The 17,030-nt window shown below is 29.8% G+C and overlaps 1 protein-coding gene across 1 annotated transcript; it reads left to right on the forward strand.

Moving 5' to 3' along the window:
• The first annotated feature begins 7,922 nt into the window (after positions 1 to 7,922).
• On the forward strand, positions 7,923 to 9,918 carry LOC119685001 (tubulin alpha-1 chain-like). Its single transcript, XM_038099167.1, has 5 exons — positions 7,923 to 8,169; positions 8,250 to 8,466; positions 8,533 to 8,833; positions 8,899 to 9,070; positions 9,131 to 9,918. Exons 1-5 carry the CDS (start codon positions 8,158 to 8,160, stop codon positions 9,755 to 9,757), a joined length of 1,329 nt encoding a protein of 442 aa, XP_037955095.1. The 5' UTR covers positions 7,923 to 8,157; the 3' UTR covers positions 9,758 to 9,918.
• The last annotated feature ends 7,112 nt before the right edge of the window (positions 9,919 to 17,030 follow it).

Raw genomic sequence — 17,030 nt, forward strand, 5'->3', positions numbered from 1 at the left:
ATATATTCCATTATATGGAGGGTCCAGGGTTCATGTCCCTGCTCGGGCGCCAGTTAAATATTCTTTTGTTTAATTTAGAATAATTTTGATGTTGCTTCTTCGGAGGCTGAAGCAGGAGAGACCGAGCACACTTTTGCGAAGTTGGGAGCTACCGAAGCCAAACGGGACTTTTCCAGACAAACAAGTGGAAGTCCCGTTTGGTAGCAACCATGCGTTCGAACAATATCGCATGATTGCTCCGTTAATGAAACTAAGCACAGGGCCGGATTATGGGGTACGCGGGAGTTAACTTATATAAAATTACGAAAATTCAACTTCAAGTGAAATCATATGAACCAATTAAGAAACTTTTAATATTTTCTATAAAAATAAACAGTCAAATAATTCAACTCAAAAAAAAAAAAAAATAGGATGATAACGTATAAGTTACTAAAAAAAATATTTTTTCACAAAACACTTACCAGTATTCTACCGGCTGCGCCAAAATGTTCTTGCCCTTTCTTAAGTGGAATAAAACTCATGTTGTCTAGTTGATTGTAATCTTTATTTTTTTTTTCTTAAATTATTTGTTATTTACCTGCAAAACTGCCGTCACTGTCTTACCTGCACTTATGTGTGTGGAGCCAACTGCTGTTACTGCTACTGAGTCCGCTGCTGGTATCCGCTTCACAGGACCGCATGATATTGTTTCTATTGTTTGACTTTGATGGATTCTGCTATGTTAGGAGAACTTGCACAAATTTACACTTTCAGCATATAATGAAGAAGCATATATTCTTGCAGGTTTGGATTCTAAGTTACTTATTATGATGACATTATTTTCACAAAGTTTTCACCTTGACCACTTCACAATATCGAAACATCTCCACATCCAAAACAAACCCAAACCGAATGGATAGCAAACAGCAACTCACTCACGCTTCTGCTACTTCCGTTTTTGCTCGCTCGCTTTTTTATGTTTCTCGGGCACGTTATGCCGTATCAGCGCATTCCACTGATCGCGTTGTGGGATCGTTGTCTTCAGCATAGTCCAATGCTACCGTTTCGTAACATGAGACTTAAATGCCAGGCCAATTTTATTTAAACATTTACTGTTGGTCAAATCGGTTTCAACACACCCTATTGGGATGCACCTACAGCACTGGTTTTTAAAGAAGCTCTTCAAAATATATGGTATTCATGTGACATCCACTAAGTTATTCAGTTTAAAATCTAAAATTAATCTAATGAAATAACCTACGTCTAATTCTTGTTCCACTTCAACACTAAAAAATGAATTTAGCCATGAGATATTGTATGCTTCAAACCTTTCTTTATAGCGATGGGTAAATTCCCAGCGAGTTTTCTACTCTTTTATTAGAAATCTTAATTTCTCTATAACATTGGATTATTATTATTTTAATTTCTTTAAAATTTCAACGAATTTAATGTTCTGAAGTTTTTCTCATATTTTGTAACAGTGCTATGAAGAAAGTAAGAAAATTTGTTTTAATAATGTATTAAATATTGTATCTAAATCATTGGGAATAACTGATGATATTGGGGATCATCTCCATCACACATCTATAAGTACAGTTTAACATAAATACAGTTTTTCCTTCCAAAAGCATTATTTTAATTTTTTGAATTCGAACATAAATCGTTTAAAAATGTATCAATGGATTACAAAAATTAAATGTAACGAATACTTGTTGCTTAGTACATGCAACACTGTAAAAAATATATTCACTTTACGATGAGAATATGGTAAAATTTATATTGGCGCCGCGACCCTTTTCAATAATACAAGTTTGAATCGACATTCGTTGGCGATAAAACGATAAAGTAGGTTAAAACGTTCTCAAAGTTTTTTTGCTTACGTTATAATATCCAGATTAACACATTCTATATCTTATTTTTAACTGTATATATATATGTGCTAGTTAATTAATTTAATCAAAGATATAATTAAAAATAATATATTTATTGATATATGGTAAATGTGAAATACGTACATTATATTACATAAATGTTTTGAATAATGTAATTTTATAAATAGATTGCACTGATAAAGAATAAAGATATATGTAGGTTCTAGACCTTAAGTTTATTTAAATTTTAATAGTTAATTGTTATTAAAGGATTATTTGATTAAATAACTATAATAACTGAGTGTAATAATTTAATGATTATTTCTCAACTTAATTTTAAACTAATTTTAACGCGCACACACCATTATTTTCTCTGCTTCCTTCTTCTACGAGCTGCCCCCTGCTACTACTTCTTTTCACTTCAACTCACTTCAAAGCAACGGAGTTTCCCTGCGCTCTTTTCTTATGACAGCGACGTAACTCTACTACTTTTAATTACTTTTGCGCCACTGTCATACCTACTTTCCTACATATATATATATATATATTTTTTTTTTGAATTTTTATATATAATATTGATCACTGCATTTACCGAGTATTCCAATTTTTTGTAATTACTGTTTTTAAATTTTAGATTGTTAATCATAATTGTCATATGAAAATTTACAAAATTTTTCTAAATTACTAATAAAATTTTTCTAATATTTCAATTAATTAATGTGTGATAATTTATTTAAAATCATGTTAAGGATATAAAATTATTATTTATTTATGTTAAACTAATCTAAATTATATGAAAAGAAGTGTATATTTAAGAAATATATATTGTATAATTTAAAAAAGAATTAAATTATGAAAAAAGTGAAATGTTTTGCTAAAATAAATGAATGATTTTAACATTTTTATACAACATTTTTATTGTAATTTTATCTAAATCTAACTTTATATAAATATTTAAAAATTTATTTAGATGTAATTATTACGATTAATTTAAATTTATTAAAATATGATATCTATATAATGTTTTAATTTTAATTTGAAAATAGAATTAATCAATGTGAGTTTTAAATATAATTGATTTAAAGCAAATTAAAGTATATAAGTGATGTATTTATTTTTATTAAACATTTATTATTGTTAGAAAAAGAAGATTAAAATATAATTGTATTGATAATATGCAAAATTACCAAAATTAAATAAAATGCTTTAAATTTCAAAAATGTTGATGTTTTTTATTTTAATTTTTTCATTATATATTTTCAGCTTATATTTTTTTTTAAATTTTTTCAGTTTATATTTCTTTTTTATATTTTTTCAGCTTATATTTCTTTTTTATATTTTTTCAGCTTGTATTTTTTTACATTGTTTCAGCTCATATTTTTTTTATAATTTTTTATTTTATATGTTTTATTTTATATTTTATATTGTTTTATTTTATATTTTTTCATCTCATATTTTTCTATTTTATTTCTATTTATTTTTTTAATTATTAATTTTTATGATTAAATTTTATCTAAATTTTTTAAGAATTATTCAAACTCTGAATGTAAAATGGCATTCTTGTTATCAGAGTCGGCTACCAAGTTCGAAGAAGCTTTAAATTCCCTTTATAAATAATGAAATCGCAACAAAAATAACGTTTGTTGCCTTGCCTACCTACTTATACTTCTTGCGCATCGTATCATCAATAATGAAAGGGCAGGTATATAGACTCATATTTTGGTCAGTACTAACAATAACATCTTTGGAGGTTACTAGTTTTGATTGTGCTAACGATTTTAATAAGCTTTATTTGTATTTGGAGGAAAGGCTTGCTAATGTTCATATAGTTAAAACATTTATCTTAAGTCTGAAAGAAGGTAAGTTTACTGTGAATACAGCTAAAGAACTTTAACGACCAATATTTGCTTTTACGTTGCTTTCGATAAGCTCTTCCACTTTTTTCTAGAAAACTGTCTGCCACTAAAAATAGTTTTTTTTTAATAACTTTGTTAATTATACTTTTTAAAACGAACAAATAAAATGATTTTAGTCATAAAATATTTTCATCAATAACTTCTTTTTAATTCTTTTAATTGATTGAGCATTTTTTGATTAATATATCAAACAGAAAGAGTGTTTAAAATTTTTCTGAATATGCAGTGGAACACCGAGTCATAGTCGTCTTTCATGAATACCAAATACAGTACAGCCTTCACTTTTCAATTATCCAATAAACATTAACGTTCAAATTTTACCAACGTTCATACTTTACATAGGTTCCAAAGTTGATTCCCAATTTAAATAGGATCTTTCAAAGATTTTTATCAATATTCATAGCTACAATACTTTAGTATTTCTTAATACCCGACCACTTTTTATTTATTTTATTGTAAGATATAAACTCATGTGTTTCTTATATTGACAAATATGTAGGAAGCTACCAGAAAAGAACAGTTTGCTATATCAATAAGATTTCATATAGGGTAGACTCGAAAATAGTAATTCTAATGATGAAGAGATATTAATTGTATTGTACCTAAAAAAGCAGAAGAAACTTATGTGAGATATAGCGAAATTGAGTCTTACCAAGATTTAACTAAATATGTGTAACGTAAGACCTCAATTGCATGATATACTGACCACTGGTAAGAGTAAAACAATCAAGCATTGAAAAAATGAACATACTAATTTAGCGACTGTATTGGCAAGAAAATGTATCTAAAAATTAAGGTAAATTGGTAAAATTGATCTTTTGTATACAATTTTAATATATTTTAAATTTTTTCTTTTAGTATTTTTCGATGGTCCTGAAAGTATGGCTGAACCCAAACGCGAACAACCGGGGTTTAAAGAAACTCTGAAGCATCTTCGGTTTGTTCAACTCTCTCAAAGACTTTAAAGAAATTATTTTGAGCTACCAGGGATTTAGATTCTCTGATATTGAAGTAAGTTATATCTTTTAGAATTTGCTTATGACATAAACATCTCTAAAATATACATAAAAATAAAATATACAATTTATTAAGTTTATGTGTTGTCTCGGTTAGACAGCTTTATCTACTTACCTACTTTATCTACTTTTTATCTACTTACCTATCAAGCGAATCGAAACGGTATAAAGCGGATCAAGGATATAATTTTAAAATCTGAAACTCTTTTTACAAGTTAAATTGCAACAATAGTCGATCTAAACATATTTAGTAATAGTTGGAGGTGAATTCTTCCATTAAAAACAAGCTACGATTTATATTAAGTGCGGTTTTGAAATTATAAATACATACAGTGGTGGAAGAAATAATAAGAACGATTATGTCTCCTACATTACGAACCACATAACATGAGTTGAAGTAAGGTCAGATTTTTGTTGGAAAAAAAAATAAGAACGGGCGCGAAATTTATGTTTTATTTTCATTGGAATCGTGTAAAGACCTTATAACAGGTATTTTTTGTTGATTACTAACTAATTATAATAAAAATAATTTCTCACGTAAATTTTTGTTCGTTTTTTGCTGTAAATAGAATTCAAATGGGTCGCGGAGCACATTGTACAGATATTAAAAGAGATTTGATCCAAAAATTAAAAACTGATGGGAAAAGTCTAAGCCAAATTGCGAATATTATGGGGTGCTGTAAAACTAAAGTGCATTCCGCCATTCATTTTAAGCCTAAAAGTGAAACTCGTGGCAGAAAGCGAGCTACAACTAAAAAGTTCGATGAATTATTGATTCAGAAATCCAAAATCAACCCGTTTTTGTCATCGGAAAAGCTGAAACAAGAGTTAAACGCACCAGTGACTAGCCGAACTATACGCAATAGATTGATAGAAAAAGGTTTAAAAGCGCATTCTGCTAGAAAGGTTCCATACCTGAAGAAAATACACATGCGAAACCGAATTGCTTTTGCCCAGAAACACCTCAAGCGCAAAAACTGGAAAAACGTGTTGTGGTCTGATGACACCAAGATAAATTTATTTGGGTCTGATGGTAAACGTTACGTAAGACGTCAGAAGAACACTGAATATGATCCGCGGCATACTATAAAAACTATAAAACATGATGGTGGCAATATCAAAGTTTGGGGTTGTTTTTCTCACTCAGGGGATTCTAAAACGGAAATTGGCTGGCTGTAATGCGAGAAATATGCAAGATTTATGGAATAAAGTGCTGGAGGCATGGTATTCTATTGACCAGTCGGTTTGCGCTAAGTTGGTGGACTCAATGGGTCGCCGATGTTCCGAAGTCCTAAAAAATGGTGGCTCGACAACGAAATATTAGTCTCAGGAATATTTTCACGCTATAAAATATACATCTGAAAGACTAAATTCAATTTTAAAAGTATTCTAGTGCTAAGTTCTTATTTTTTTTTCCAAGGGCAATGAAGAAAGTCCCATTTTTTTCTTATTATTCTATCAAACCTGTGCATATTTTTTTTTGAATTGATAAATTTGAAAGTAAAGTTTCGAAAAAACCATACATTTGAGATTTAAATTGAATAATTAAAAAAATTAGTAATAAAAACACAACATTTTTCTTCGTTCTTATTATTTCTTTCACCACTGTATATGTATGTAAGCCGGTTAAGCAGTTATGTGAAAGACTGGCAGTTATATATTATAGTCAAGCAGTAACAGTGATTAAGTTAAGCAGTCAAGTAGAAGTCGGTGAAGCAATTTCATAGTCCAGCAGTAGTGGTAGTAGTAGTTAAGTCACCAGTCAGCAGTCAGCAGTTAAAGAGTACGGTTGTGAATATTAAATTCTATACTTTTAATTATTAACCTTAATAAAATCTTTTAAATTTTATATATTAATTGGAGCTTGTCTTTTACATGAATATACATGTTCTTTTTTTTGCAAATAATCTTATTTACAGTTATCAGAACGAGTATAGTTATTTGAAAGTAAAAACAACATCTGCTTCTCAAAGTCGGTATCATCTGCCCGACTTTTTTAATTATAAATTTCGGATACTTTGTACACTGAATATATGATTGCATCAATAATTGAGCTAACAAAATTTGTCTAAAACCATATTCTATGTGCGTATATTTTAGAAAATTTTATAAAAAAAAGCGTTGTTTAGCTTACGTTTTAAAATTTGTACCATTTATAGTATTCCTTATATATATTATTTTATTTTGTGTACCACTACCGACACATATCAATAATATCAATAATAATGTATAAGCAGTGGTCATCAAACTTTCTATCATTTCTGCTAGAATTAAATTTGATCATCTAGTTTCGTGGCATTAAATATTGCTTTTAAACTGTGCCGTTGTGGTTATTTATGTCGTCTCACCATCTCGATAATTAGTAAAACTTCAACGGAAGTTAAGAACGGCATTTTGTCGTTGCGTCGAAGCGATTCTAGTACGTCGACCCGGCCATCTTTCTATCCGTCAATTGAATGTATATGAAATTTGGATGGAAGTTGACTTCTGCAAAACTTGTAAATCAAATACAATCTCGAGTCCATGGTTCCAAACCTTATGCGACAGATTTGACGTAGTCACTTCTCTAACTATTAACAGGCTTAATATCTAGTCAGTTGAATATCTCCATATGCAATAATTACAAGTGCTGTTTAAACATAAACATTATTAGGAGTTTTTACATCAATTACTGCAATTGATGAAATATATATCCATATTATTACACTAAAATGAAAACGCAGTCAGTTAAGTTTAATGAAAACAGTCAGTAAATCTCAGAGAAAAATAATATACCTTAACGGTTAATTGGTGCATTTCAAAGAGAAAATCGAGAATAGTACAGTTTGACGAGGTTTAAAAATGACTGACCACCAATATAAAGCACAGTGCATCAAGTCATTTCACTTCGAATTTCTTTCCAAATCACCATATTCTGCAGGGTCTGTTATCTGATCCCTTCTTCGAACCTAGCTCTCACCGACTGTACATTTTGTTAGCAAACCTAAAAAAAGAAATTTATTTCTTAATTACTTTTTAAATTCTCTCGGTTATTATTGACTATTATGTATGAAAAACTTTTTGAAATGTTTTTTAATTAATTTAAAATTTGAATTTTTCCAATTTCTTAGTAAAACTAATCAAAATTGGTATTGTTTAAAGCTGTTCGTTTTTGAAAATTTTGTTTTAAAAATAGTTAATTAATGAAAATTTAAAGCATTTTGGCCGGTTATTATAAAAATTACATAGATGAGACAGGGATTTGGTAGAATACATTTATGACAAAGTACAAAGGAAGATTTTACAAAATTTATCGTGTAAATCTTTTAAAATTATATGTTTACTGCATTCATGTTGCATAAAAATTGCCGCTTTTATTAAAACCAGTGGCAATTCATGTCCAACTACGTATGTATATTAAGTTAGAGACAAAGTTAAATTAATTTAATAAATAAAATTTTTTTTTGTTAATGAATTCAACTTTTTAGCCGGGCGAAATCATACAAATTCACATTGGGCAGGCTGGTGTACAAATCGCAAATGCTTGTTGGGAACTGTACTGCTTAGAACATGGTATCAAACCCTGTGGTCATCTGGCTTATAAGCCAACCGATTCATCATACAACACATTCTTTCAACTGTTAGAACCTCAATGCAAAGTTGAGCCGAGAATTGTAATGATCGACACGGAACCAACCGTTATTGGTTTGTACGTTTGTGCCTTGTGGTTTAACAGTTTTCTAATAAAACTCAATTGTATGCTAATTTTAGATGAGATACGTACTGGTGCCTATCGTAATCTCTTTCATAAAGATACATTAATAACGGGACTGGATGATAGCGGTAGTAATTTTTCGCGCGGGTACAATTATCTGGGCATAGAGTTGCTTGAACGTGCTATGGAAGGTGTACGGAAGGTAGCAGAAAATTGCAGAAATTTACGTGGATTTTTATTCTTTAGATCAATTGGAGGTGGGACTGGTTCGGGTTTTGGTAGTTTGATGATCGAAAAGTTAGCTGATCACTATCCGAAAACTACCAAAATTGAGTTTTTAGTGTTTCCGTCACCATCGTAAGTAATGACCATTATTTTCAACACAGTATAACTGCCATCTATGTATTTTATTTTAATTTAAGGTTATCATCAATCATTGTCGAACCATACAATGCAGTTTTAGCAACGCACTTCTCTATGGAAAATATTAATGTCTCGTTTATAGTGGATAATGAGGCTTTATATGAAGTGTGCGCTTCGCAATTAAATGTCCATACGCCTACCTACACAAATTTAAATCGCATAATTGGTCAGGTCTGTTTTATTGATTCATATATTTCAATAAATATTAATAAATTAAATGTAATGTTTTAGGTTGTATCGGCTTTTACAGCTTCCCAACGATTTCAAGGTTCAACAAATGTAACTTTCGATGAATTTCAAACAAATTTAGTACCTTTTCCCCGCATACACTACCCGTTAATTAGTTACGCACCACTTATGCCGCTTAAAAGTTTTCCATATGTTAATTTGACCGTTGAAAGTCTTACAACTGCAGTGTTTCATCCTGGACATCAGATGGTGCGATGCAATCCACAAGAGGGCAAATATATGGCATGCGTATTGCTCTATAGAGGCGATGTGTCGCCAACTGATATAAACTCAACAATTCTTAATATGAAAAGGTCAGGAGCTTTACGTTTTGTTGATTGGTCTCCAACTGGCTATAAGGTTGGTATTAATGCAATGCCGCCTAGTTTTGTGCCTGGTGGAGATTTATCTCCATCGAATAAAGCGGTTTGTTGTATTGCCAACAATACATGCATACGCAGAGCCTGGTGCCGACTTATACATAAATTCGCCCAATTATATAACCGTCGTGCCTTTGTTTATCATTATGTGGGCGAGGGCTTGGACGAAGGTAGTTTATCGGACGCCTCTGCAAATCTTTGTCAACTAGTTGGAGACTATGAAGATGTTGATAGTCTTGGTAGTAAATAATAAAAATATAAGTGAATGAGAGTCGTAACGTATATTTGTATCTGTATCAAAATTAATGTGTAAATCGAAATTTATACTAGAGTTTTTTTTTTCTTTTCTTTTAAGTAATCCGTTGTATAGATTTTTCTGTGAAATAAATGTTTTGGGTATTGTTTAAAAAATACAGACTTTATATTATATTGATGTAAAACTTTTAATCGGTTCAAGAGAACCACGAAGTCTCCGATCAAAAAAGTTAAGTTCTTTCAAATAATGGCTAATAATAATAATTTCGGAAAGAGTAGTGTAAATTACTAGAGTTATCTCTCTATACATAATTTTAAGAATATTGTTTACAATTCACATAAAATAATTCTTGTTTGTTTGATTTTAAGCCAATTAAAATATATTCTTAAAGAAAACAATATTAAGAGAAAGGTTTTTTGATTAGTATTAACTGACTACTGTTTAAATATTATAAATAATTAGTAGTTATTTCTTATATTTAATTATTTATAAAAAATTTTTAAACTGAGGATATGAAGGGTTGAACTTGTATTCTGTCAAATTTGACGCCAAAATCGGTATTATTTCCCGATTCAAGGCCGCACTTGAATTGTATGTTCTAACGTGGAATTTTGTTGATTAGTTGTAAAAGTCCATTAACAAATTTACTTGCTGTGTTATATTAGAACCAAATCATAAACCAGCTATAAAATAATTAAATTATTTCACACTTTTTTTAATTATTAATTTTAGTACTATCCATTTTTTTTTATAAATCCTGTATGGTTAGCCCAAAATTTAATTGATTATATCAGGGCTGTCCAGTTCACAGCCCGCGACCCACATGCGGCTGTTTGTGCGACTCGCGACATTTTTTTTAATCTACCACAATTAAGTAAATTTTCTTTTAGTTTACTGGTAAAACTATGTTATTATACTATTATTATTACTATAATATTACGATATTATAATTATTAATATTAATAAAACTAAATTTAAAATTACAAACGTATTTTTATTTTTGTCGAAAACACCTGGTCGCTTCTGGTCTGGACAGCCCCAAATTAAATAAAAATTTTGTTGTAATTAATCACTGTTCCCAATATCTTTTGTATTCGTAAATGATTTAATTTTACAATTGATTTTTTCACATTTATTCGAAAGGATTTTCCTTTACTTATTAATCGCATTTATAACTTTGTTATTCAAGGTTTGGCGTGTATAACTGATTCTACTTCAGATCCTGCTTCGAAGCTTTTTCTTGAACTGTACAGTTTGTAGTTGTTGCATTTAAATTTTTCTTTACATTTTATTTTTATTTTGTGATATTGCATATATATGACATTTTTGCTACTCTATTTCAATCAACGAAGCCTGATCCTAGTTGAGAAGTGATTTGATATTCGAGCTCACTAAGCAGAGTCTGTTCTCTCACGTCGTTTTTGAGATCAACTATACAGCATTTGTTTTAAATTTCTATAGTATATGTACAAACGATCATCCCATTTGTTTTATAGTTCTTAGTTATCGGTGTTTTCCATCATAAAATACTTTAGCTAATATGTAGGTAAACCCATATTCAAAGAAGGTTTTTTTTAGGATCATTTGCTGACAGGCCTCTATATTTAACGAAACCTTCTATAATGAATTTCTCCCTATAACAATATTTTTCAACGATTACAATGTTTTATATAGGTTTTTAGTTATTTTATAGATTTTAAGACGTCATAATGAAACCTTTTTAAAATGAAGTATTCTAAACAGATTTTGACGGTACGACTGTCTTTGTCAATTATTTATATTGGGTAATACAATGACATACTTGATAAGAACGCGAATGTAAAAAAAAACAGTTAATTGTTGGTTGATTGTCCCTTTTTCGGGAGTAGTAAACGAGCTGTGAACAGTTGGAATCGTCAACATTAATAAATAATTTTTATCATTACGATATTAAGGGATATTACATTGTTCCGTCTATTCTAAATAATAAAAGCATCTAACATATATAAGTGTGTTTGTAGTCTCTCTTACAATTGCTGGAAATATAGTATATGCAATATATGTTATACATATTGACTTTTTAAAGGACATGGAAACTAATTTTCAATATCAACTGGAAATAAGCTCTCCTTATAAGTTAATATAAGGAGATATAAACGAAGATATAAAATGAATGAATAAGGAAATAATTGTAGTTATCTACATTTTTGATAAAAGAACTACTATTTCAGAATTTTTAAATGAACATTTGAATTCTAAATAGTGTTTTTGAAATATTTTATTTTTGATTAAATGTTTTTTAGATAAATATATTTTGGGGCCTTGCATCTTAGACCTATGTTATGTAGAGTGTCACGAGTACGTCAAAATCAAAGTTGTTGTTTTTAATGTAAATTAAAAAACAGAATGAGAGAAAAAACAAATGGTTTAAATTCGGTCACATGAGAGCTCAGACTATGTGTGCCTCGTCACACAGTCAAAGCCGTGTTATATGTATTTATGCATATACTTCCTTTAAAAATTAGGCACAACTAGAAAGAAAAAAAGTAATAGTAAAAATACAAAACTGACCAATTTTGAGGTGCCTGCGACACTTCATAACATGGACCTTGATCAAACATGTACGTTTTTGCTGAACCATAGAAGTGATTCCTGAGTGAACACCTTTGTGTATAAATTGAAATAGCAACTATCAAAAAGAAACAAAAGCAACAATTCCATTTAAAATCAAAATTTGTTCATATCATAAATTTTTTTATTTTACATATCTAAAGAAAGTAGCACAACAATATATATATACTATATAGTATATAACAAAATCAAGGAACGCTCAGTTTTACCAAATTCTTAGTTGGTGATTTAGGGATTCTTTTCTTAAGAAATTTCTGAAGCAAATAGATTTGAATAGATGTACTATTGTGAATAACGCAATAAATTAAATTAAAAAATCGTTGCATACATTTGTGCTTATTCCATACTGAGTAAGCAAAGTGATGCTAAAATTATGTTATGAGAAGCGTTTATTCTAGCTTCGGGTTCAGAAAAATACCAGATCTCATTTGGTTCAATAAAAAGTAGCTACTAGATAATTTAGTACTTTAGTCCTAACTTCTAGCCAGGACTTCTTCAAGTTGGAGCAATCATAGCGCTTTGCATATAACAAAATATGCAGGTAATTTTTCTTATACGCTCTATCACATCAGGTGTTGTTGTTGTTTTTGGAACCTGCAGAGATCTGATTGTGTAGTTCCTTTAAGATGTGACAAACGGTCGTGATTATCAAACTTGACGAATGCCTTCGGGATGTAGACCCGGCCGTTCTTGGAGTCACCATATTAAATTGTTTGTTTCCAAGTAAAAAAAATAGTTTTGACATATGAAATCTGGGCGTAAAAATGTTGGTAAAAGTAAGCTTTTCCATAGTTATAATTGATATTTTCCAAAACAAAGAAAACAACTTAAGAGAACCATAATATTTGATGTATGATTGATTGGCGGCAGTGGTTGATAGGCAAATAATATTTTGCTTTTCATAATTAGGCGTTTTCGGTTGCTCGAAGTATGGCAAAAAATGCATGTTGGCCTATATTCGCTAAGCGAGATATTGGCATCACTATTGCAACCTGTCAAGTGTTATGTTTTGGCAAATGGCAAATCTTGCATATGTGCACATAATGCAAGCAAATTACATTTTGTATAAAAATAAATAATTAATATAAATTAAAAATAAGACTTAAAAGGAATGGTAAAAATGTTAATTATAAAATAAAACACTGAAATTTTTTCTTTTTTCCCATTTTTCAAATCAATGAAATTTTTTATATTTAATTTTTGACATATGGACATATTTCCAAGGAAGACTCACAATAGTTCGCTTATTGCGTTAGTAATAGTTTTTTCTTTACTGGACGAAGTGTTTGGCTAGTGAACAAGTTACGGCCTAGATAGGATAATAGATAGATAGGGAAAAAAGTGTTATCTTGCGTACATTTAAGCAATTATAGGCTAGCAACTTGTTGTTTTTTGCCACACTTGTGAGCCACTGAAAACGCGTATTGTTATTTTCTCACGTTTCACTAATGTGATGGTGTAAGAAATCCTTGTTGATAAGCTAGTTCTATTCAGTTAAGTTTAATAGATTTATTTTACTGATGTACAGTCTGACAGTCTGTCAAGAAACTCAAGAAATTACTTCCTTAAAAATTTTTTCTTTTGTTAACCAAGGCATAGATTGCACAGAGAATGTGTGTAGTTTTCTCTTTTTTGTCTTAAGATTTTGCAATATCTACATACAATAGGTTATACTATAAAATATAAAACATTACAAACATGAGCAATTAGTACCTGAATTATTTAAGATTTATGGTAAAATGATTAAGTTTGGATCTCTTATCCTAAGAGTAAATTTCAAGGCTTAAATACTAGGTGTGGCAGATCTGGTATGTGAACCAATTTATTAAGATAAACATATTAATTTTCCAAATGTGGCAGGCATCTTCTTTTTCGTTTGCCAACTCACTTATGTGTACTAGTATTCAAATAATATTTCTTTTTCATTATTACTCAACTAAATCTGTGTACTTCTTTATAATATCGCTGACTCCAGAAATATTATTGTTTGTTTCGGAAGCCAAATGGTTTTTATCCTGTTTTTTCAATCATGAAAATACCATCGCATTTAATTCATCTCAAATAGAGCACGCAAACAATTTTATTTTGTCTCGAATTTATGGGTTTTTTTTAACTAAATTATTAAACTGTGTTCTATATAAGTGTACAATATGAATGCAGATAGATTACAGATCGGGTTTTGCAGATCCGACTTAAATGTCGAATATCATTTGCTGTTTTATCGTTCAATTGATTAACTTATGTATGAAATAACTATTGGAACTAAATATTATTGTTAAAATGTACTTTACTTTCTACAGTTTCCTATAGGAACTATATATAGAAGTACGCTGATGGCTTAGTATTTACAACAATTACTCTGTTGAAGATTCATCTTCATAAGATAGACAAGAAAGTAGAGACTTCTTGTCACTTATTAAAATGAAAAAAAAAAAAAACTATTTGGGAAGAATGCTGCTGTTACATTCCTTATAACTGTGCTCTTGAATTGAAAATATTCAAAATATATTCTACAATAACTCAATGGGAAAAATATTAATTAGGAATATAAATTTTAAACTGGCAACTATGAAATCTACAATTCTTAAATAATCCATATATATTTTTTATTTTTTTAAAACTGTACGATTCCTATTTTATGGCTCAATTTCTTCTTGCTGATTTTTTGACCTCTCAGTTCGTAAAAACTAATCAAAATAAATTGCATGTTTACATAGAAAGTCTGTGAAGAACGTTGTCACTAATTTAATTTAGCATCGTTGGTATCCAAGTGATGGTGCTTAAATGCCTCTTCGTATGGAGATACCTGTGCCCCCCACTGACAAGTTTCGAAGTTTACACATTAAGCTTTGACACGGCAGGATACCACATCCAACAGTAACAATATAAGTTAATAAATACACTATTCACAAAAAGGAGAAATACTGGAAAGAGAATAAGAAGACGGAAGTGAATTTTTTATAGACTGGACAACTCTAAGTTGAGAAGCAAAGAAATGCTTAAACAGTTACTTAAAAATTATACTTAAAGGTGATTTAAAATACTGAATAAATACATATACATATATTTAAAGAATGGGAAAAATGGAGAAATGCCGTTTCTACAAATGTATTTAAAAACTTTGTAGAAACTGTGGACCTACTACACTCTAACTATGATCGACAAAGTTTTCTACAGCGATCAGCAAAAAAATAAAATTGTAAAAGCTCTTTCAACCCTAATATTTACACTCAAGCGAAATATATATAATATATACTGTGGTCACGTAACTTTTCGACAATCGAGGAAGACTTAGAGTCAGTTTAAAGAATTTTAAGACAGCATATGTTAATGCTATTTGGGTGTATAGATACAAGAAAAAAGGAGCTTCTTAATTAGCAAAAGACTCAAAAAAACTTAAGAGACTGATAATAGCATATATGTATTATTCTTCATGAACTGAATTAATCTTAGACTGGAAGATAAACCATACTTTAATCTACATAATTAAGAGCACTATAACCTTAAAAGATTTTTGTACTAATTTTTCACCCTAACTAAAAGCAATAGATATACTTATCTGTATATATATACATACATATAAGGCTGTATGATCCCGCTACTGATTCAGACTAAAGCCGAGTAATTGTTGAGATTTACAGAAAAAAACTCATTTTCTTCTACACACAGAACGTGACCAAAACTTTAAGGCTGATACTTTGAGCTAATCTATTATATATCGACATGTAGTACAGTAGAAAATTTGCTAGGCATATTGAAATTTGAGAAAATCCAGTGTTAAATCACAGACTTTGGGTAATCGAATCATATCGATTAGCTCGTACCACTACAGTATAAGTAATAAAATTCTCTCGGATTCCAATTCACATTATCCTTTTCAAATAACAAAATTTTGGCTAACATTTGATAAGAGTATAGAAAACTCTGGTTTTATTTGGTATTAATTTTTAATGAATGACATGTTTACAGCATTTAAAATACCACGTGCTATATGTATTATTTTTGTTAATATGTTTTTGGCATATGGATGAATACGTTAGATTGATAATTCCGTTACTTCTTGAACTTCTCGATTTGAGCCTCAAAATATAACATTACTTTTCTCCACTACCACCTATTAATAGACTTTTGAAAAATTTTGAATATTCTGCGGGATTTAGTTTGTGTTTGATCGCTATTGAAATTTCAACGAAAATGGAAATAAGGGAATTTCGTGTGCTCATCTAGTATTTTATTTGTGTGAAGAAACGTTAACCGAAATTGCCTGATTGTTAATACAGAGATTCTGCACCATCAATTTTAAAGGTTTTTCGAATTGTTTTACTGAACTTCCAGTGGTTGTACCAAAACAAGTAATGTCGAACGTGCAGGTCACCTCATCTTATCAGAATTCAAACAAGAAATCGACCGCATTTGGAGAAGTTAAAAGTGCTCTTCAATCAACACGTGTGCAGTTAACATGGTAAAAATTTATAAATTGAGCTACGACCTGCTACGATCCACTTTAGTATATGCTCCCGGTATATGCAACTGGAGAAATTGCTCGGTGCTAACAGGTTTGGATCAAATAAAGATGCCCACACTTTAGAATATCAAATCATATTAAACTAGACAAAAATTTATAAGCTGAGATATATATTCTTCTCTTGATTTCTAT

This window comes from Teleopsis dalmanni, chromosome 2 (genome assembly GCF_002237135.1).
Source record: "Teleopsis dalmanni isolate 2A chromosome 2, ASM223713v2, whole genome shotgun sequence".
NCBI lineage: Eukaryota > Metazoa > Arthropoda > Insecta > Diptera > Diopsidae > Teleopsis > Teleopsis dalmanni.

Excerpts from the sequence above, each read along its gene's own strand:
- LOC119685001 (XM_038099167.1), top strand. Across the intron at positions 8,467-8,532 it reads CACGGAACCAACCGTTATTG|ATGAGATACGTACTGGTGCC; the intron begins GTTTGTACGTTT and ends TGCTAATTTTAG. Across the intron at positions 8,834-8,898 it reads TTAGTGTTTCCGTCACCATC|GTTATCATCAATCATTGTCG; the intron begins GTAAGTAATGAC and ends TTTTAATTTAAG.